This window comes from Oncorhynchus masou, chromosome 31, assembly GCF_036934945.1.
Source record: "Oncorhynchus masou masou isolate Uvic2021 chromosome 31, UVic_Omas_1.1, whole genome shotgun sequence".
Classification (NCBI taxonomy): Eukaryota; Metazoa; Chordata; class Actinopteri; order Salmoniformes; family Salmonidae; genus Oncorhynchus; species Oncorhynchus masou.
In genome coordinates, this window is record NC_088242.1 from 46542635 (window position 1) to 46564066 (window position 21432).

The 21432-nt window shown below is 43.2% G+C and overlaps 1 protein-coding gene across 5 annotated transcripts in view; it reads left to right on the forward strand.

The window, feature by feature from the left end:
• LOC135524027 (ATP-citrate synthase) overlaps nucleotides 1–21432 on the forward strand; it is a 147111-nt gene that overhangs the window by 27719 nt on the left and 97960 nt on the right. For all 5 annotated transcript variants that reach the window (XM_064951153.1, XM_064951151.1, XM_064951148.1 and 2 more), the window contains 5 exons: nucleotides 4788–4918; nucleotides 6990–7108; nucleotides 17017–17153; nucleotides 17700–17761; nucleotides 19722–19839. In XM_064951153.1, coding sequence (XP_064807225.1) covers nucleotides 4788–4918; nucleotides 6990–7108; nucleotides 17017–17153; nucleotides 17700–17761; nucleotides 19722–19839 — 567 coding nt within the window. The remainder of the gene's footprint in view (nucleotides 1–4787; nucleotides 4919–6989; nucleotides 7109–17016; nucleotides 17154–17699; nucleotides 17762–19721; nucleotides 19840–21432) is intronic.

Consider the following 21432-nt stretch of genomic DNA (forward strand, 5'->3'; position numbering starts at 1 on the left):
CTTAAGGGCAATGAACCACAGGCTTGGGCTTCTATCTGAATCCACGTTGGCTCTTGTCTGTTTGTGATCCATGTTAGCATGTTGCGGATTTGGGCAGACCAGTAGTACAATTGAAGGGAGGGAAGGGCAAGACCACCCTTAGATTCAGGTTTCGATAGTGGAAAACTTGATCCTAGGTTTTTTTATTGCCCCATATCAATTTTGTGATGCTTTGGTTAGTTGTTTTGAAGAAGGAAACTGGGAGATAGCATGGGAGCATCTGAAATAAGTAGTTCAGTCTAGGGAGGACGTTCATACGGATGACAATTCTTCCTACTAAGCTAATTGGGAGGGAGATCCAGGTTTGGAGATCGTTCTTGATTCGTTCCAGGAGTGAAAGATAATTTTCCTTAATGCTATTCAGATCTGGTGTTATGAAGATCCCGAGGTATTGAAACCCCTGTGTTTTCCACTGGAAAGGACAGTGTTTTCATAGAGCTGGTGAGTAATATTGAGAGGGCAGACAATGGATTTGTTCAAATTGATCTTATAACCTGAAAACTTGCCATTGCTCCTTATCAGCTCTGCCAGAGGCTCCGCCCCCAACAAGTAGAGCAGGGAGGACAGCGAGCACCCTTGTCTTGTGCCCCATTCCAGAGGGAATCTGTCAGAGTTCAGTACATTAGTCACCATGGCATTTGGATGAGAGTATAGTGATTTGATCTATTTAATAAAATTTGGGCCCATATTGAACTTTTCTAAGACTGAAAACAGTAAGCTCCACTCCATCCTGTCAAACGCCTTCTCAGCATCCAGTGAAGCCAGCAGGACAGGGGTCTTCTGTGCGTTTACTTGATCAATAATATCAAAAAGACAGTGAATGTTATCAGAGTATCTGTCTCTAATAAATCCAGTTTGGTCCGCTTTTATTATTTTGGGAAGAAGAGTGTTAAGTCTTTTGGCGAGCAATTTGGTAATTATTTTAGTTGAAATCCAACAAGCTTATGGGCCGGAAGGATGCGCAGGATAGGGGGTCCTTGTCCTTTTTTAGCAACACTGTAATGCGGGCATGAAGATAGGGCGGAGCTGGGGCCAAAAAGCTTTGTAGAACTCTCTGGGGACTTATTAGGTGGCATGGAGTTAATTGCCTCCAGGATCTCCTCAAGAATGAAGGGGGAGTTGAGATCTTCTTGGTCGGTCTCTGATAGTTTAGGTAGCGAGATTCCCTCTAGGAAAGAGTGGAGTTCTGCCTCCATGTGTTTTCTCTCAAGAGGTGTATAGTTTGCAGTAAAATCATAAAGTTAAATTGATCTTTTTTGGGTCGTATGTGACCTCGTCCTCTGCTGTTTGGATAGCCATGATTGTACGCTCTGACTGCTCCTTTTTTAATTGGTAAACAAGCAATCTACTGGGTCTATTGCTATACTCATGGTATTTCTGTTTAGTAAAGAGAACCTTTTTTTTATCCCCCGAGTGTAGTCCAAATTCAGTTTGGCTTTGGCTGCTTTAAGATGACTCCATGAGGTGCTGTCTGGGGATTGTTTATGTATTCTTTCACAGCATTCCAGCTCCCTCAAGATCTAGCCTGTGTGCTTCCATTGCTTTTTTCTTAGAGGAAGCATATGCGATTAGATGGCCTCTTAGTGTGGCTTTAGCAGCGTCCCACATTGTGGCAGGAGAAACAGGAGAATCTTTGTCTTGTGTGTAGTTGTCTATCCATGTAGTTACCAATGTATGGAACGCATCATTTGAATACATGGAGGTATTGCATTTCAATATCTTTGACCTCGGGATGTTTTTGCAGAGGTCAAAGTGGAGGTGGACAAAGGCGTGATCTGAAAGTGCTATGGGTCCGATTGTACATGTGGCTGAATTTATGAAACTCTTTGGGATAAAGATGTAATCTATACGGGAGTAGATGTTATGGACATTAGTATGTATAGTCCATAGATGAGCTTTTAGTCTCTCCAGAGATCTATCAGTCCCATCTCTTTAGTAAGAGTTCAACATCTTTGCAGATCTAGGATTTGTGGTGGGGACTTGAGATGATTTGTCTAAGGTTGGGTTAAGGGTACAATTAAAATCTCCGGCCATCACGCCAAAGGGGAGACAATGCTCATTGAACAGGGTTATCATTTTTGACATGAAGGCAGGAGTATCTGTGTTAGGGGTGTATATGTTTAATATAGTAATTGGTTGACCATATAGTGACCCAGTTATCTGATCCGGAGGGGAAATTTATTTTGATATGTTTTTGTCAATTATGAATGGAACATTTTTATGGATAAGTATGGCTGTGCCTCTCCTGTTTGATTTGAAAGATGAGATACACCTGTCCCACCCAAGCTCTGCGGAGTTTGGCATGTTCAGCATCACAGAGGTGTGTCTCTTGTAATAGCGCGATGTCTGCTTTTTCCTTTTTTAGAGCACATAGCATCTTTTTCCGTTTTATTGCATGCCCTAGACCATGGCAGTTCCATGTCAATAGATTTAAGGTACTAGTCATCGAACAGTAATCAAACTTTAGTGCAAGTCATCGCTGGGTAAAAGTGGATAGTAGTTACAGCCGCGTTCACATAAAAGGAAAATAAATGGTGTACATAAAATTATAATCTCTGAACACCCCAGCCGAGTTCCCAAACAACTCGACACATCCATCCCGTTGGCTCTATTACCCCCCCTCCCGCTCAGTCTCAATTTTGTGTTCCGAATAAAACAAAAACCGGGAACAGTTAGCAACGCACGACGTCTCCCTCTCCCCACCAAAGAATGCCTCATCCTCTCCACCCCGCATTGAGTAAATGACAGTTGCCCTTGTCCAGATCACAGTAAAAGAGGGGAGGAAAATAAAATCAATAGCCCAGCCTACATATACCTCCCCCAAGGGACATATGGAACCCCAAGTGATAATAGCAACAAAAAAACAGGGAAATAAAAGTAGGCTGAAACATTAATAGGCCTAGGTTAGGCTATACAGCCCATCCCTCTAAGTTAAAGGAAAATAAGTATAAATTGGACGGCTATAATGACATTTAGGGGGTGGGTCTCTGGATATCGGCTATATGTTGTCTTACCTCCTTTAGTAATGGCATTAATCGCATTTAGTCATTGGTCTGTTTCTCATTGACCAGGATTCTTTCAAGTGTTGCAAGGCTCCTTGGTGAATAATCCTGAGCTCGCTTGGATATTTGAATCCCCTGAAGATGCCTCGGTCAATTGAGTATTTCTTCACTTCGTCAAACTCTCGGCGCTTTCGGCGTATTCCAGCTGACAGGTCCTGGTGTAAAGCAAGTTTGGCGTTTCCCACTGTGATGGTGTTGTTTTTCGCCGCCTGTAGGACTCGTTCCTTGTCGGTGAATCTCAGGAAACGTATGGTGATTGGGCGCGGTGGTTGTCTGGTTGCTGGCGGGGGCCTCAGTGCTCGGTGAGGTTTCTCGAGTTCTATGGGCCTGTGGTGGACAGGTGGAGCCACTCGGGAAGTTTGTCTTGCAGGTAGCGGATCAGTGGCATGTTTCCCTCTTCTTTTTCGACCAGATTGAATAGAACACAATTATTCCTTCGCCCCCTGTTTTCCAGGTCCTCTGTTTTCTCTTCCAGATGCTCTATTTTCTTTTTAGCATATGCTGTTGTTTCCATGGCATCTGTCTTAAGTTTTCCATGGATAGGATTCGCCCCTCTGCCTCGTCCAGGCGCCCCTCGTTTATGGTTCTTGTTGTTGTCAGGCAAAGCGTTTTCCAGGATTGTCACCTTGCCCCCTATTGCACTGAGCTGAGAGTTAATGGCATCTAATTTGGTGTTTAGTTCTGTACGTTGGGATCTCAACTCAGAAAGGATGTCTTCGACAGAGTGCGTGGTTGGCATTCGTTGTGCCTCGGGGGAGCGGGTTCTCTTGCTCCTGGCTAATGGCGCTAGTTTTTTCTGAAGCTAGCTTCAGAAGGCTCTTTCCGCCGATAATACTCGAGTCCGGGTAAAAATGTCACCTGTAGTGTCGCCTTTTTGGTAGCCGCCATGACTTTTTCTTACTAAAGCTAAATGAGTTTGAACTTGGAGTGGAGGTAAGATTAGGAATTGGAAACTATTTGTGCGGCGCTCTTAGTTCGTGCGGCCATCTCGTTCAAGGGTCACGTGAACCCCCCCCCCCCCCCTGTATTTTTTTTAACAGCTAATTGTATGTGTGGTGTTTAGAGATGAGGTAGTCATTAAAAAATCCTGGTAAACACTATTGTTCATGCAACTTAAGTGCCATAAGCACATTTTTGGCCTGAACTTTGGTTTTCCATAACAAAGGGGTTGAATACTTACTGACTCAAGACATTTCAGCTTTTCATGTGTAAAAATGTTATAAACATAATTCCACTTTGACCTTATGAGGTGTATATGCCAGTGATGAGAAATCTCAATTTAGTCTTAATTTAAAATGGATTCACACAACGAAATATGGAGACCGTCAAGGGGTATGAATACTTTGAAGGTACTGTATTTAGGAAAAATACAGGAGCTTTGGTATAAGTACAGCAAATTAGCACACAAATATTGTCGATACAATATATCTGCATATAATATCCCGATATGTAACTACATAATTTTACTGTTTACTGTAAGTATCCAGTTCTGCGTTAAAAAGTACATGAAATGCAAATTAAATCTGGACCTGCTTGAAATATATGTGAAAATGCCTTAAAGCCAGGCTTTTACAAGCTCCCACAGCAATGGCTCAGCAGTACCTCTCACTTTGAATTCCTCAATGCAAATCAGCTGTTGTATTTAACTCTCCATTGATGTATCATGGCGTTTGTTTTTCTCTCCAGTGGTCAACCAAGATGGCGTGTTTGTCCTCGACATGGCAGCCAAAATTGATGCCACGGCTGACTACATCTGCAAGGCGAAGTGGGGTGACGTGGAGTTCCCCCCACCCTTTGGGAGAGAAGCCTACCCCGAGGTGAGTTGGACAGAGGGTCCAGAGATGTACACTACATGACCAAAAGTACATGGACACCTGCTTGTTGAACATCTCATTCCAAAATCATGGGTGTTCATATCGAGTATGTCCCCCCCTTTGATGCTACAACAGCCTCTACTCTTCTGGGAAGGCTTTTCACTAGATGTTGCGACATTGCTGCGTGGACTTGCTTCCATTCAGCCGCAAGCATTAGTGAGGTCGAGCACTGATGTTGGGCAGTAAGCCTGGCTCGCAGTCTGCATTTCAGTTCAGCCCAAAGGTGTTTGGTGTGGTAGAACTCGACCCCATCTATCTTGACAAACCATTTCTGTATGGACCTCGCTTTTTGCACTGGGGCTTTGTCATTCAGCAATGGGCCTTCCCCAAACTGCTGCCACAAACTTGGAAGCACAGAATCGTGTGGAATGTCATTGTATGCTGTCGTGTTAAGATTTCCCTTCACTTGAACTTGGGGACCCCGCCCAAACCATGAAGAACAGCCCCAGAGCATTATTATTCTACCTCCACTGGACTTTAGTTGGCACTACGCATTGGGGCAGGTAGCGTTCTTCTGGCATCCGCCAAATCTAGATTTCTCCTTCGGACTGCCAGATGGTGAAGAATGATTCATCACTAAAGAGAAAGCGTTGCCTCTGCTCCAGAGTCTAATAGCGGTGCGCTTTACACCTCTCCAGCTCACGCTTGCGCATGGTGATCCTGTGCTTTTGTGGGTTTCCGTGCACCTGCTCTGCCATGAAAACCCATTTCATGCAGCTCCCGATGCTTGGTAGTGAGTGTTGCAACTGAGGACAGATAATTGTTACGCGCTATATGCTTCAGTGCTCGGCGGTCCCATTCTGTACTCTTGTGTGGCTTACCACTTTTCGGCTGAGCCATTGTTGCGCAGACATTTTCACGCCATGATAAAAGCACTTAAAGTTGACTGGGGCTACTCGAGGAGGGCAGAAATCTGACGAACTGACTTGTTGGATAGGTGGCATCCTATGACAGTGTCATGTTGAATGTCACGGAGCTCTTCAGAAGGCCATTCTACTGCCAATCTTTGTCTATGGAGATTGCATGGCTGTGTATTCGATTTTATACACCTTTCAGCAATGGGTGTGGTTGAAATAGCCGATTCCACTAATTTGAAGGGGTGTCCACATACTTTAGTGTATAAATCAAGAGTCTCAGGGTAGGAGTGATGATTTTAGGATCAGTTTTGCCTTTTGGACCACAATGAATAATATTACATGGACAGTGAGGACCTGATCCTAGATTTCCATCCCTACTATGAGAAGCTTGATATTGTACATATTATAGGAGAATTATATTCTCCAGGTACATCACCCAATTTAATTATATTACTCTGTTTTGTATTTTTAAGATTGAATGAATGAAACAGACGGAGCCAAGCTAAATGGTCAAATGTTTATTCACGGAACGTTCTGAAGTCAAGAATACAAATCAGCTAATTTTATACCGACTTCTCACGCCCACACATACACACAAACATACGCACACACATGCACACAAACACATGCACACATGTCCTGCTACGCACACACTGTCTGTCTCACTTCCCAGCCGACAGATAGTGACTTTGTCCTTGAGACGTACTCCCCGGTCTCTCCCAAATCTCTAGTCAGGTCGGCACCAAGCTGAGACGGTGTGTTTAGAATACCATAAAGGCATATTGTTTTACCCTAATTCTGACGAGGACTACACATTTGTTGATTATGATTTCATACATTCTAATCATTTCCATATGTTTCAGGGTGGGATATTCTAATCATTCAATTAACACTTTTCCTCTATCAACATATGGCCGCAGAAATGCCTGACAGTTCTCTAAGCTAATGGTTTTTCTTGTTTCTCCAGGCCAATGGCTCGGGCTGTCCAGTATTCAATTGAAATAAATGTTATCCATTTTCTTTTCATGAGAACTTTCAATCCATGGAACTAACAACTTGTATAGATTTGTGTGGTAATTAACCTGTGACTATGATTTTTTTGCTACCCTCAGATAGAGTATATGCCTTAGTGACACATCCTTGTCTACCAATTCTAGGAGGCTTACATCGCGGATTTGGATGCCAAGAGCGGGGCCAGTCTGAAGCTCACCATCCTGAACCCCCTGGGAAGGATCTGGACAATGGTGGCAGGTGGAGGAGCCTCCGTAGTCTACAGGTAGGCTTGCAAAATTCCGGAAACTTTCCCGAAGTTCCGAGCCTAGTCCCAGATCTGTTTGTGTTCCTGCCAACTCCATGCCTGTCATTTAGGTGGTGCAAGCTATCTGCTTTAGTTTTTGAAATTATCTCTGTTGAAGGATGAGCTGGATGAGTTTCTTCTGAACACATTTCCAATTGTTGGCTATCTCAATTTGTGCACATTTTTCAAAATACTTTTGTTCCTTAGCTGGACAGGCAAACACCGCCGAGTACTAAACTGTAAACCAATCAAAACTTGTGTACTATCCATGGTACGATCTCTGCTGATCACGTCTACAAATCACATTAAACATATCTGAGGTTGTAGACAGCTGGTGACATCTTAAAAGATCTGTCTGACCAACTGCTATCAGGTTAAGTATTTTTTTTGTAATCTAACTTATTTAGTTATAGAAATGTGATATCTATGCAAGCTGTAAAATTACTCAACTTAAAACACAGCAACCTTACTATTGGAGCGAGCTTGGTAGTTTCCTAGCGACTTACAACAAGTAGATCTGTTGCTAGCTAGCAGGAGAAAATATCACTAGCATATCATTCTGGGACAAGGAGTGTTTTATCAGTTTATTAATCATTTAAGGCAAGTAGTGTAAATATAATAGTCAAGGCAGAACCCACTAATTTTATTCTTACTGACAAATAAGAAATGTCTCATTGTCCCTGTCAATAGTTGGTGGCAGAGCATCCTGACTCGGACTGTCAGGATGGTCATTTTGTAGCTCACAAACTACAAATCGAATTTTATTTGTCAAGTGTACCAAATACAACAGGTGTAGACCTTAAAATGAAATGATTACTTACAAGCTCTTACATTCCTTTGCAGTGATTTATTTTATTAATTCTCGTCTCTCCAATTTGTCTCATGTTCTATTCAGCTCTACTGTGTCTCTTTTCAGAGATCAACCAAGTGATATTCACCAAGCATGGGCTGTGAGGAGAACCATCCTACCGCTGTTTGAACTAGGCCTGCATGACTATTTAGACATTGAGACCACATATGGGTTTGCCTGTCTTGTCTTTGTTGAAGAACTGCAAATAAATGTGCTTCTTGAAGCACTTTGAAGACTAAACTCAATGTAGAATCAGTTTAACAGGTGTCGTGTAATATTTCTGATTCAAAGGGGAGACTGTTTGAAATTATAATAAACTTTATTTAATGTTGATCATTTCAATAACTATGCTGGTTGATCCCACACTCCGAAGTGTGATGCCGTGAGCTCAACGAGCAGAATTGAGCCACAGTATTTTATAGTTAAAGCATATCCTCCTGAATACGTGACAAACAACAGATGTCTGGAATAGGTCAAAAGGTAAGGATTTGTATGTGAGAAAGGAGTATCCCCCAGCCAGATATCAGATAGAAGACTGTTCCATTTGTATAGAAATCAGGGTTTGACCCCTAAGACAAGGTTCCTCCAATCAGCTGTCCACACCAGAGACATCTTCCTGGTACTTCACAGTATACAAATACCAACTCATTCTATGGAATGCAGGGTATAGGTTTTATCACCAAGCCATCACAAATAAATTGCTAGCGCAGAGGCCCAACTCAGTCCTGCTGACACAGATGAGAGTACTCATCAAAGCTATTTGATGCATAAACAGTAAAACATATTCTTGTAATTTTCCTACCATACAGGTGACAACCAAATTATTTAACATTTGTAACATACTGTTGGAGGATTCCCAGAATTGTGTTGTCCCAGTCTTTTGCCATAGATGGTAGAGTTCTCATCTCTGGATCACGCAAGCTTAAGATTGCATTCTGCTAAGGCACTTGTCTGTCTACATCGGTCCGCTACATTGGTGACCTGGGTGGGATCCTTTCATTTGACATTTTAGTCATTTAGCAGACCCTCCTTTCGAAACGCGTATATGGGGCCTGGGCGCACACATGCTCCTTGAGAGAAGGGAGATTACTGAAACATGGGTTGATGACAGTTCTACAGTCTCCATCAGACGCCCAGGCTTTTGGCATAGATGTTAAAGCTAATTTCTGGACTGCACCATTGTAAGATTGTGCCCTCCCCGGCATTTGATATACATTGATTGGCAGGTTACACTGTACAGTGCATTCAGAAAGTATTTAGACCATTCCCTTTTTCCACATTGAAGTTACAGGCTTATTCTAAAATGGATTAAATGTTTTTTTTTTCTCATCTGTCTACACACAGTAACCTATAATGACGAAGCAAAAACAGGTTTTTAGATGTTTTTGCAAATGTATAAATTAAATAAAAACATACATTTTTATTTACATAAGTATTCAGACCTTTGCTTTGTGACTCAAAATTGAGCTCCGGTGCATCCTGTTTGCGTTGATCATCCTTGATGTGTCTTGATTGGAGGCCACCTGTGGTGACTTCAATTGATTGGACATGATTTGAAAATGCACTCACTTCTACACAAGGTAAATCAAATTTTATTTGTCACATACACATGGTTAGCAGATGTTAATGCGAGTGTAGCGAAATGCTTGTGCTTCTAGTTCCGACAATGCAGTAATAACCAACAAGTAATCTAACAATTCCTAATCTACTGTCTTATACACAGTGTAAGGGGATAAAGAATATGTACATAAGGATATATGAATGAGTGATGGTACAGAGCAGCATAAGCAAGATACAGTAGATGGTATCGAGTACATTTAAGTCATTTAGCAGACGCTCTTATCCAGAGCGACTTACAAATTGGTGAATTCACCTTCTGACATCCAGTGGAACAGCCACTTTACAATAGAGTGTAGAGGCGGCAGGGTAGCCTAGTGGTTAGAGTGTAGAGGCGGCAGGGTAGCCTAGTGGTTAGAGTGTAGAGGCGGCAGGGTAGCCTAGTGGTTAGAGTGTAGAGGGGGCAGGGTAGCCTAGTGGTTAGAGTGTAGAGGCGGCAGGGTAGCCTAGTGGTTAGAGCATTGGACCAGTAACCAGAAGGTTGCAAGTTCAAATCCCCGAGCTGACAAGGTACAAAATCTGTCGTTCTGCCCATGAACAGGCAGTTAACCCACTGTTCCTAGGCTGTCATTGAAAATAAGAATTTGTTCTTAACTGACTTGCCTGGTTAAATAAAGGTAAATAAAACATTGCCAATCCGTGACCGAGGACCGACGAGTTGTGCGTTCCGAGATGCCGTTCTGCACGCCGATGTTCTGTTATTTTTTTTCCGTTTGTGGCCCGCCTGTCAGCTCACACCGTTCTTGCCGATTCTCCTCGACCTCTTTCACCGACAAGCTGCCGTTGACTGGCTGTATTTCGTTCGTCGCACCGTTCTCTGTAAACCCTAGACACTGTTGTACACGAACAGCCCAGGAGGCTGGACGTTTCTGAGATTCTGGAACCGACGCGCCAACAATCACACCGCACTTCGAGGTCGCTTCGGTCGCTCGTTTTCGCCCCCCCATTCAAATTAACATTCAATGGAACAGTAACTGAATGCCTGGATGCCTGTCTGCCTGCTTTATATAGGAAGCCACGACCACGTGCCTCACTGTCTGTAGGAGCAAACCATTTTCGTGAACCATTTTTTGTGCGTGTACCTAATAAACTGGCCACTGAGTATGTCGGGGCAACGGGTCACCACTGAAAATAAGTCTTCAATTTGAGAAGTTTCGTTTTCCTTGTTTTTTTGTGTTTTTTTTAAGCCTAATATTGGTATTTGGAGATTAAACTCTTTAGACTTTTTCATTGTGTTCTCTCTACTCTAATGCTTGACTGTGGTTGGTGGAAATGGTTTGGCAGACACAGAATGGAATGAAGTACTGTGAGAGGACCGGTATTGTCCACGCTGGGGAAGATCATGTCCTTTCTGAGTTCTATGGAGCTTTAATTAAAGGGATTGTAGTCTTAGTGACCTACATGTTCTGTAAAGACCCCTTTAAATGACCTGGGATCAGTTGTAACCCTAAAGGAGTTTTTAATCCCCATTAAATGATCTGGGATCAGGTTTTCCCCTAGAAGTTTTTAGATCCCCATTAAATGACCTGGGATCAGTGTTTCCTCTAGGAGTTTTAAAATCCCATTAAATGATCTGGGATCAGGTTTTCCCCTAGGAGTTTTTAGATCCCCATTAAATGACCTGGGATCAGTGTTTCTTTTGGGAGTTTTTATTTCCTATTACATTATCAAAACTGAGTACAGTATATACATATGAGATGAGTATGTAAACAAAGTGGCATAGTTAAAGTGGCTAGTGAGACATGTATTACATAAGGATGCAGTCGATGATGAGTACAGTATATACATATGCATATGAGATGAATAATGTAGGGTAAGTAACATTATATAAGGTAGCATTGTTTAAAGTGGCTAGTGATATATTTACATCATTTCCCATCAATTCCCATTATTAAAGTGGCTGGAGTTGAGTCAGTGTCAGTGTGTAGGCAGCAGCCACTCAATGTTAATGGTGGCTGTTTAACAGTCTGATGGCCTTGAGATAGAAGCTGTTTTTCAGTCTCTCGGTCCCAGCTTTGATGCACCTGTACTGACCTCGCCTTCTGGATGATAGGCGGGTGAACAGGCAGTGGCTCGGGTGGTAGATGTCCTTGATGATCTTTATGGCCTTCCTGTAACATCGGGTGGTGTAGGTGTCCTGGAGGGCAGGTAGTTTGCCCCCGATGATGCGTTGTGCAGACCTCACTACCCTCTGGAGAGCCTTGCGGTTGAGGGCGGAGCAGTTGCCGTACCAGGCGGTGATACAGCCCGCCAGGATGCTCTCGATTGTGCCTCTGTAGAAGTTTGTGAGTGCTTTTGGTGACAAGCCGAATTTCTTCAGCCTCCTGAGGTTGAAGAGGCGCTGCTGCGCCTTCTTCACGATGCTGTCTGTGTGAGTGGACCAATTCAGTTTGTCTGTGATGTGTATGCCGAGGAACTTAACTTGCTACTCTCTCCACTACTGTTCCATCGATGTGGATAGGGGGGTGTTCCCTCTGCTGTTTCCTGAAGTCCACTATCATCTCCTTAGTTTTGTTGAGTGTGAGGTTATTTTCCTGACACCACACTCCGAGGGCCCTCACCTCCTCCCTGTAGGCCGTCTCATCGTTGTTGGTAATCAAGCCTACCACTGTTGTGTCGTCCGCAAAATTGATGATTGAGTTGGAGGCGTGTGTGGCCACGCAGTCGTGGGTGAACAGGAGAGGGCTCAGAACGCACCCTTGTGGGGCCCCAGTGTTGAGGATCAGCGGGGAGGAGATGTTGTTACCTACCCTCACCACCTGGGGGCGGCCCGTCAGGAAGTCCAGAACCCAGTTGCACAGGGCGGGGTCGAGACCCAGGGTCTCGAGCTTGATGACGAGCTTGGAGGGTACTATGGTGTTGAATGCCGAGCTGTAGTCGATGAACAGCATTCTCACATAGGTATTCCTCTTGTCCAGATGGGTTAGGGCAGTGTGCAGTGTGGTTGAGATTGCATCGTCTGTGGACCTATTTGAGCGGTAAGCAAATTGGAGTGGGTCTAGGGTGTCAGGTAGGGTGGAGGTGATATGGTCCTTGACTAGTCTCTCAAAGCACTTCATGATGACGGAAGTGAGTGCTACGGGGCGGTAGTCGTTTAGCTCAGTTACCTTAGCTTTCTTGGGAACAGGAACGATGGTGGCCCTCTTGAAGCATGTGGGAACAGCAGACTGGTATAGGGATTGATTGAATATGTCCGTAAACACACCAGCCAGCTGGTCTGCTCATGCTCTGAGGGCGCGGCTGGGCCTGCAGCCTTGCGAGGGTTAACACGTTTAAATGTTTTACTCACCTCGGCTGCAGTGAAGGAGAGACCGCATTTTTCCGTTGCAGGCAGTGTCAGTGGCACTGTATTGTCCTCAAAGCGGGCAAAAAAGTTATTTAGTCTGCCTGGGAGCAAGACATCCTGGTCCGTGACTGGGCTGGATTTCTTCCTGTAGTCCGTGATTGACTGTAGACCCTGCCACATGCCTCTTGTGTCTGAGCCGTTGAATTGGGATTCTACTTTGTCTCTGTACTGACGCTTAGCTTGTTTGATAGCCTTACGGAGGGAATAGCTGCATTGTTTGTATTCAGTCATGTTGCCAGACACCTTGCCCTGATTGAAAGCAGTGGTTCGCGCCTTCAGTTTCACACGAATGCTGCCATCAATCCAAGGTTTCTGGTTAGGGAATGTTTTAATCGTTGCTATGGGAACGAATCAGCGTATTCGTCAATGTTGTTATTTGACGCAATACGAAACATGTCCCAGTCCACGTGATGGAAGCAGTCTTGGAGTGTGGAGTCAGCTTGGTCGGACCAGCGTTGGACAGACCTCAGCGTGGGAGCTTCTTTTTTTAGCTTTTGTCTGTAGGCAGGTATCAGCAAAATGGAGTCGTGGTCAGCTTTTCCGAAAGGGGGGCGGGGCAGGGCCTTATATGCGTCGCGGAAGTTAGAGTAACAGTGATGCAAGGTTTTTCCGCCCCTGGTTGCGCAATCGATATGCTGATACAATTTAGGGAGTCTTGTTTTCAGATTAGCCTTGTTAAAATCCCCAACAACGATGAATGCAGCCTCCGGATAAATGGTTTCCAGTTTGCAAAGAGTTAAATAAAGTTCGTTCAGAGCCATCGATGTGTCTGCTTGGGGGGGGATATATACGGCTGTGATTATAATCGAAGAGAATTCTCTTGGTAGGTAATGCGGTCTACATTTGATTGTGAGGAATTCTAAATCAGGTGAACAGAAGGATTTGAGTTCCAGTATGTTTCTTTCATCGCACCATGCCTCGTTAGCCATAAGGCATACACCCCCACCCCTCTTCTTACCAGAAAGGAGTTTGTTTCTGTCGGCGCGATGCGTTGAGAAACCCGTTGGCTGCACCGCTTCGGATAGCTTCTCTCCAGTGAGCCATGTTTCCGTGAAGCACAGAACGTTAGTCTCTGATGTCCCTCTGGAATGCTACCCTTGCTCGGATTTCATCAACCTCGTTGTCAAGAGACTGGACATTGGCAAGAAGAATGCTAGGAAGTGGGGCACGATGTGCCCGTCTCCGTAGTCTGACCAGAAGACCGCTACGTTTCCCTCTTTTTCGGAGTCGTTTTTTGGGGTCGCTGCATGCGATCCATTCCGTTGTCCTGTTTTGTAAGGCAGAACACAGGATCCGCGTCGCGAAAAACATATTCTTGGTCGTACTGATGGTGAGTTGACGCTGATCTTATATACAGTAGTTCTTCTCGGCTGTATGTAATGAAACCTAAGATGACCTGGGGTACTAATGTAAGAAATAACACGTAAAAAACAACAAAAAACTGCATAGTTTCCTAGGAACGCGAAGCGAGGCGGCCATCTCTGTCGGCGCCACAGTTGACATTGCATGTTAGAACAAAAACCAAGCCATGAGGTCGAAGGAGTTGTCTGTAGAGCTCAGACAAGATTGTCGCTGCACAAATCTGGAGAGCGTACCAATAAATGTCTGCCTCATTGAAGGTCCCGAAGAACACAGTGGCCTCCATCATTCTTTAATGAAAGAAGATTGGAACCACCAAGACTCTTCTTAGAGCTAGACGCCCGGCCAAACTGAGCAATTGGGAGAGAAGTGCCTTGGTCAGGGAGGTGACAAAGACCCGATGGTCACTCTGACAGAGTTCTGCTTTTCAGAACTCTAGAACTATGTTCTAGAGTGCTGCTGTTCTGCAGCACTCCCCCAATTAAGCCTTTTATGGTAGAGTGGCCAAAAGAAAGCCACTCCTCAAAAGGAACATGACAGCCCGCCTGAAGTTTGTTCAAAGGCACCTAACGGACTCTCAGACCATGAGAAACAGGATTCTCTGGTCTGATGAAACCAAGATAGAACTCTTTGGGTCTGAATGCCAAGTGTCACGTTTGTAGGAAACGTGACACCATCCCTACCGTGAAGCATGGTGGTGGCAATATCGTGCTGCGGGGATGGTTTTCAGCAGCAGAAACTCCCCAACTGCAGGTATGTCAAAGGTGCTTCAATAAAATACGGACTAAATTGGTCTAAATACTTTTTATTTTTTATTTCACCTTTATTTAACCAGGTAGGCAAGTTCTCATTTACAATTGCGACCTGGCATCTAAATGTAAAATATATATTTTTGTATGTATATCAAAAATATGTATATCAAAAATATGTATATCAAAAATATATATTTTATTTTTGTATTTTATTTTTTGGGGGGGGGGGGTTAATCCATTTTTAGAGCAAGGTTGTGATGTGGATTAAGTCAAGGGGTCTGAACTTTCCGAATGGACAGCATTTAGATACTTAAACTACCTGAGGCACCTTTGCTATTTATCTCTGTACTCAATAAATGGTAAACACAAATTATTGGTGATGGTGTACTTTGTTCGAATGTATATGCATGAAACGTATATTATGGAAAACATGTCCAACACTCTGTCATAGTTAGTAGAACAATGAATGGATTGGCCAGATTTTGGCACATCAGCTTTTAGAAGATTAATAGGAAAGCTAATCATTCAAACCACCTAAATATACTCACATTCACTGAACAAACATTTCCCAACTGCTTTTTCTACAGTCCTACACACTCTAACATTCTACATATCTTAAATTCCAATGCATCCAACATTATGCATGCCTACCATGGTATTGAGCAGCTGCTATTTGAGAATTCATGTATTGCAATTTATGCCTAATATGTAGGCTATGCCATATATAGTGGCTAATATTCCTATGCAGCTGTTTTAACTCTATTCTCGCTTACATGACACACACACACATGCTTTTAATTGTGTTTATAAGAAAAGTATTTGAATGTTTTCAAGCCTGCTGCTAGTTACTTGAAATGAGACGCCAAAACATGATTAACTTTTTTTTTTCACTGACAGATTGCTAGTGAAACACATTGACATTTACAGTAGTTGGTTACGCAAACTGTGACTTTGGCTAGCTTTCAATATATTGGCAAAATGGTCAGTTACCTCTAAAGTGCACTTCTATATTTGAAGTGTACTCAAACAGATATTTACTTATAGCTAGCTATATCTGATCCTCGTCATCAGACAGCAGCTTGCGTTCTCACAACAGGCTGTTTACACATTGTAGATAGAAGCAGGACATTTGCTTCCTTCATCACGAGGAGTATGTATGGAAGTTCTGGTTGGTTCCAAGTTTGGCAGTTCCACATTTACCTGGGCAGACACTTAATCTTTTTATGAGTGGAAGAATTGGTGTCAAACTTTTATAGTCATCATAAGAATTGTTCAGTCAAGTATACAAAAAATAAGCTCGTTCAACTTCAAATTTCTTGGCTTCTGCCCACTACCTAATTGTCGAGCCAAACTGTCCCATAAATCAACTCGGCAAAAAAAGAAACTTTTTTCAGGACCCTGTCTATCAAAGATAATTCGTAAAAATCCAAATAACTTCACAGATCTTCATTTTAAAGGGTTTAAACACCATTTCCCATGCTTGTTTAATGAACCATAAACAATTAATGAACATGCACCTGTGGAACGGTCATTAAGACACTAAGAGCTTACAGATGGTGGGCAACTAAGGTCACAGTTAATAAAACTTAGGACACTGAAGAGGCCATTCTACTGACTCTAAAAAACATCAGAGGAAAGATGCCCAAGATCCCTACTCATCTGCGTGAATGTGCTATAGGCATGCTGCAAGGGGGCATGAGGACTGCAGATGTGGCCAGGGAAATAAATTGCAATGTCCGTACTGTGAGACGCCTAAGACAGCACTACAGGGAGACAGGGCGGACAGCTGATCGTCCTAGCAGTGGCAGAACACGTGTTACAACTGCCTGAGTTACACCTGAGTTACACCTAGTGCACTACTCTATGGGCACTGGTCAAAGTTTGTGTACTGTAAAGGCAATAGGGAGCCGTTTGGGAGGCAACCACTTGTCCTTGACTCTGACCCCTGTCCCCTCGAACGTAGTGACACCATCTGTGACCTGGGTGGAGTGGATGAGCTGGCCAACTACGGGGAGTATTCGGGAGCGCCCAGCGAGCAACAGACCTACGACTACGCCAAGACCATCCTCTCACTTATGACCAGAGAGAAGCACCACGAAGGTGGGCACTTGCTCAGCTTCCCCAACCCCAAATATGCATTTTCCTACTAATGGTTAAGCTTATAACTGACCCAAGATCAACGTCTAGTGTCAACTTCACCCTACACCTGGGAACTCGCCAGGGTTGCCCACTTGCACCTCTTATAGTTTTGAAATCAACGTTGGCATCGTCAGCTCATATTACATTTGGGCTATATCATAAACAATGCACGTAGAAGCAAGAAGTCCCACAGACTGTATTACTCCTGTACTGCCTCTATTCCAACGTTTTGATCCGAGTTGGATCTTCTTAATTCATTTATTAATCTTCATCAATAAATGTGAAGCAATATGTGTTGACTTAAAAAAATAAAACAATGTTTTACTAGTTACACTTAAATTACTTTTGGACACAGACGAATTCCATTGGTTGGGACTATTTAACGCCGTGCAACACTAAGTTCTATCACATGCTCAATTCTTAGTGTGTTACCGCATTGTCAAACTAGTTGTTGTTACATGAAGTCTCAGCATTAATACTAACACATTTCTATCTTTGCCTCGCCAGGGAAAGTGCTGATCATCGGAGGAAGCATAGCTAACTTCACAAACGTGGCGGCCACGTTCAAAGTAAGGTGCCCAAACACGGTCTTCCCCTAGTGCTGTGTCATTGATAGGGCCAGACATAATCTGAGTGCAGAATGTGCATGAGTCCCTTGAATGTAATTTGTAATAAAATATATTTATTGGCCTTGTCTAAATACCTCTACTCGCGTTCTAAATAGTAAAATGTCTAACATTGAGAGTGCTTTAAATGCCAGAATGTCATACTCTATATATACCAAAGTATGTGGACCCTCCCCCCTTCAAATTCGTGGATTATGCTATTTAAGCCACACCTGTTGCTGACAGGTGTATAAAATAAAGCAGTCATGCAATCTCCATAAACAAACATTGGCAATAGAATGGCCTTACTGAAGACCTCAGTGACTTTCAACGTGGCATCATAGGATGCCACCTTTCCAACAAGGTCAGGTCATCAAAATTCTGCCCTGCTACAGCTTCCCCGGTCAACTGAGTGCTGTTATTGTGAAGTGGGAATGTCTAGGAGCGACAACTGCGCAGCAGCGAAGCGGTAGGCTGCACAAGCTCACAGAACGGAACCGCCGAGTGCTGAAAATTGCCTGTCCTCGGTTGCAACACTCACTACTGAGTTCCAAATTGCCTCTAGAAGCAACATCAGCACAAGAACTGTTTGTCGGGAGCTTCATGAAATGGGTTTCCATGGTCGAGCAGCCACACACCAGCCTAAGATTACCAAGCATTGGCTGGAGTAGTGTAAAGCTCGCCACCATTGGGCTCTGGAGCAGTGGAAACGTGTTCTCTGGGCTGATGAAGCACGCTTCACCATCTGGCAGTCCCACAGACTGGGTTTGGAGGATGCCAGGAGAACGCTACCTGCCTGAATGCACAGTGCCAACTAAAGTTTGGAGGAGGAGTAATGGTCTGGGGCTGTTTTTGATGGTTGGGGCTAGGCCCCTTAATTCCAGTGAAGGGAAATCTTAACGTTACAGCATACAATGACATTCTAGACTATGTGCTTCCAACTTTGTGGTTACAGTTTGGGGAAGATGCTTTCCTGTTTTAGCATGACAATGCCCCCGTGCACTAAGCGAGGTCCATACAGAAATGTTTTTTTGAAATCGGTGTGGAAGAATTTGATTGGCCTTTTCACAGAGCCCTGAACTCATCCTCATTGAACACCTTTGGGGTGGATTGTAACACCGACTGCGAGCCAAGCCTAATTGCCCAACATCAGTGCCTCACTAATGCTCTTGTGGCAGAATGGAAGCAAGTCTACGCAGCAATGTTTGAACATCTAGTACAGTAGTAAACCTTCCCAGAAGAGTGGAGGCTGTTATAGCAGCAAAGGGGGGACCAACTCCATATTAATGCCCATGATTTTGGAACGAGATTTTGAGCAGGTGTCCACGTACTTTTGGTCATGTAGTGTACTCATTTAGTCTTCATCTGTATTTGCTGCATACTCTATTAAGGAAGAGGTGCATCTTTTCAGACCCATTTGTCATAAGAGGATGGGCTGTTGCATAATGAACGAATGGCGGGAAACAACACGTTTGAACATTAGATGATGCTTTCTTAGTATGGGTGAGCCTAGTATGTTTATTTGTTAATGAATGCATACTTTTATATTAAACCGTACATATATATAGCATGATTAGTACACAGTAGGTTTTAAAAATTAGTAGGTAAGATCATTTTTCGGACACAGTGGTTCTCTATTTGGATACACATGAGCTGATGCCTAGTCTTCCTGGCAAAATTCTAACATTTAGAATCTATTCAATCAAACCAAATAATGCCACTAAACATGATATAACATGCTGCAGTTTCATATATTAAAATTATGTATATAATTATATAAATTCAATAAGGACAGATTTAGAAAAGACATCCTGCAGATTTTGTCCAGCCTTAGCCATTGTGCCTGCCATTAATCCCATGCTTTGAACAAGGCATGTCTATCCATACATTTTACCATACTGTGCTCTCCTTTGATCACCCCTAGGGCATCGTCAGGGCTATCAAAGACTACCAGGGACCCCTGAAGGAGAACGGAGTCACCATCTTTGTGCGTCGCGGCGGCCCCAACTACCAGGAGGGCCTGAGAGTGATGGGAGAAGTCGGTGAGTCCAGGCTGCAACGAGTTGGCAACATTCCAATTCTCTACCCTACTTCCCGAAGTGTGCACTAGTACACTCCCTGTTATGGATTTAAAAGGAATGGACTGGTATTTTGAATATGGTGGTAGCTCCCTCCAGCCATTCTTGTATCAATCCAATGCTTTGAAATGCATGAGGTGGAGTGAACGAGTACACACTTGGGGAAAAGGAAAAGTAATTGAAACATGGCAATTGTACCACTCCTCCCTTCTGCCAACGTTTACTCCAATTCTCTGATCTGAGACGACTGTCCCTGACTGCATCCCGGATTGCACCGGGATCGGGGCCCATAGGGTGCTATTTAGGACAGACCTTAGTTGAAGCGATGGTGCCACTCAGTTGAAAGCAATATGGCAGAAACCATCAGATGTGATAAGGCGATTTGGGGGCATAATAAATAATGTAGAAGTGTGGCCTGATAACCCTACCACTGGTCATACAGTGCCTTCAGAAAGTAATCACACTCCTTGACTTAATCCACATTTTATTGTGTTAGTCTTTAATGGATTCAATTGAGATTTTTGGTCACTGGCCTACACACAAAGGCCCCATAATGTACGAGTAATTGTTTTTATGAATTGTTTACAAATTCAGAAATTATTATCTGAAATGTTTTGAGTCAATAAGTATTCAACCCTTTTGTTATGGCAATGCTAAATAAGTTCAGGAGTAAAAATGTGCTTGACGAGTTACATAATAAGCTGCATGGACTCTGTGTGCAATAATACTGTATAACATGAATTTTGAATGACTACCTCAGCTCTGTACACCACACATACAATTAGCTGTCAGGTCCAGGGAATTTCAAACACAGATTCAACCACAAAAATCAGGGACATTATTCCAATGCCTCGCAGAAAAGGGCATTTATTGTTAAATGGGTAAAAAAAAAAAAAAAGCAGACTTTGAATACACCTTTGAGCATGGTGAAGTTATTAATTAATACTAACCTAATTGACTGAGTGAAAAGCAGGAAGCCTGTGCAGAATAAAAATATACCAATAGATGCCATTAACTTTTTGGCCTGAATACAACAAGTTATATTTGGGGCAAATACAACACATTACGGAGTACCACTCTCCATATTTTCAAGCATAGTCATGGCAGCATCATGTTATGGTTCTGCTTGTAATCTTTAAGGACTGGAGTTTTTCAGAATAAAAAATAAATGAAATGGAGCTAAGCACAGGCAAAATCCTAGAGGAAAACCTGGTTCAGTCTACTTTCCACCAGACAGTGGGAGATGAATTCACCTTTCAGCAGGACAAGAACCTAAAACACAAAGCCAAATCTACACTAGAATTCCTTACCAAGAAGACAGTGAACGTTCCTGAGTGACCCAGTTGCAGTTTTGACTTAAATCTACTTGAAAATCCACAGCAAGACCTGTGTCGTGACTTACTTTTATTAATCTGATCTATTTATCGAATCAACTAACTTTGTTGTAATTGTTACCCGATTTTAAATGAATCATGTAACAATGATTGAGAGCCGTTGTTCAGTTACCATCTTCCGAATTAAACTCTAAAGGTCTTTACCTATCACATCCATATCAGT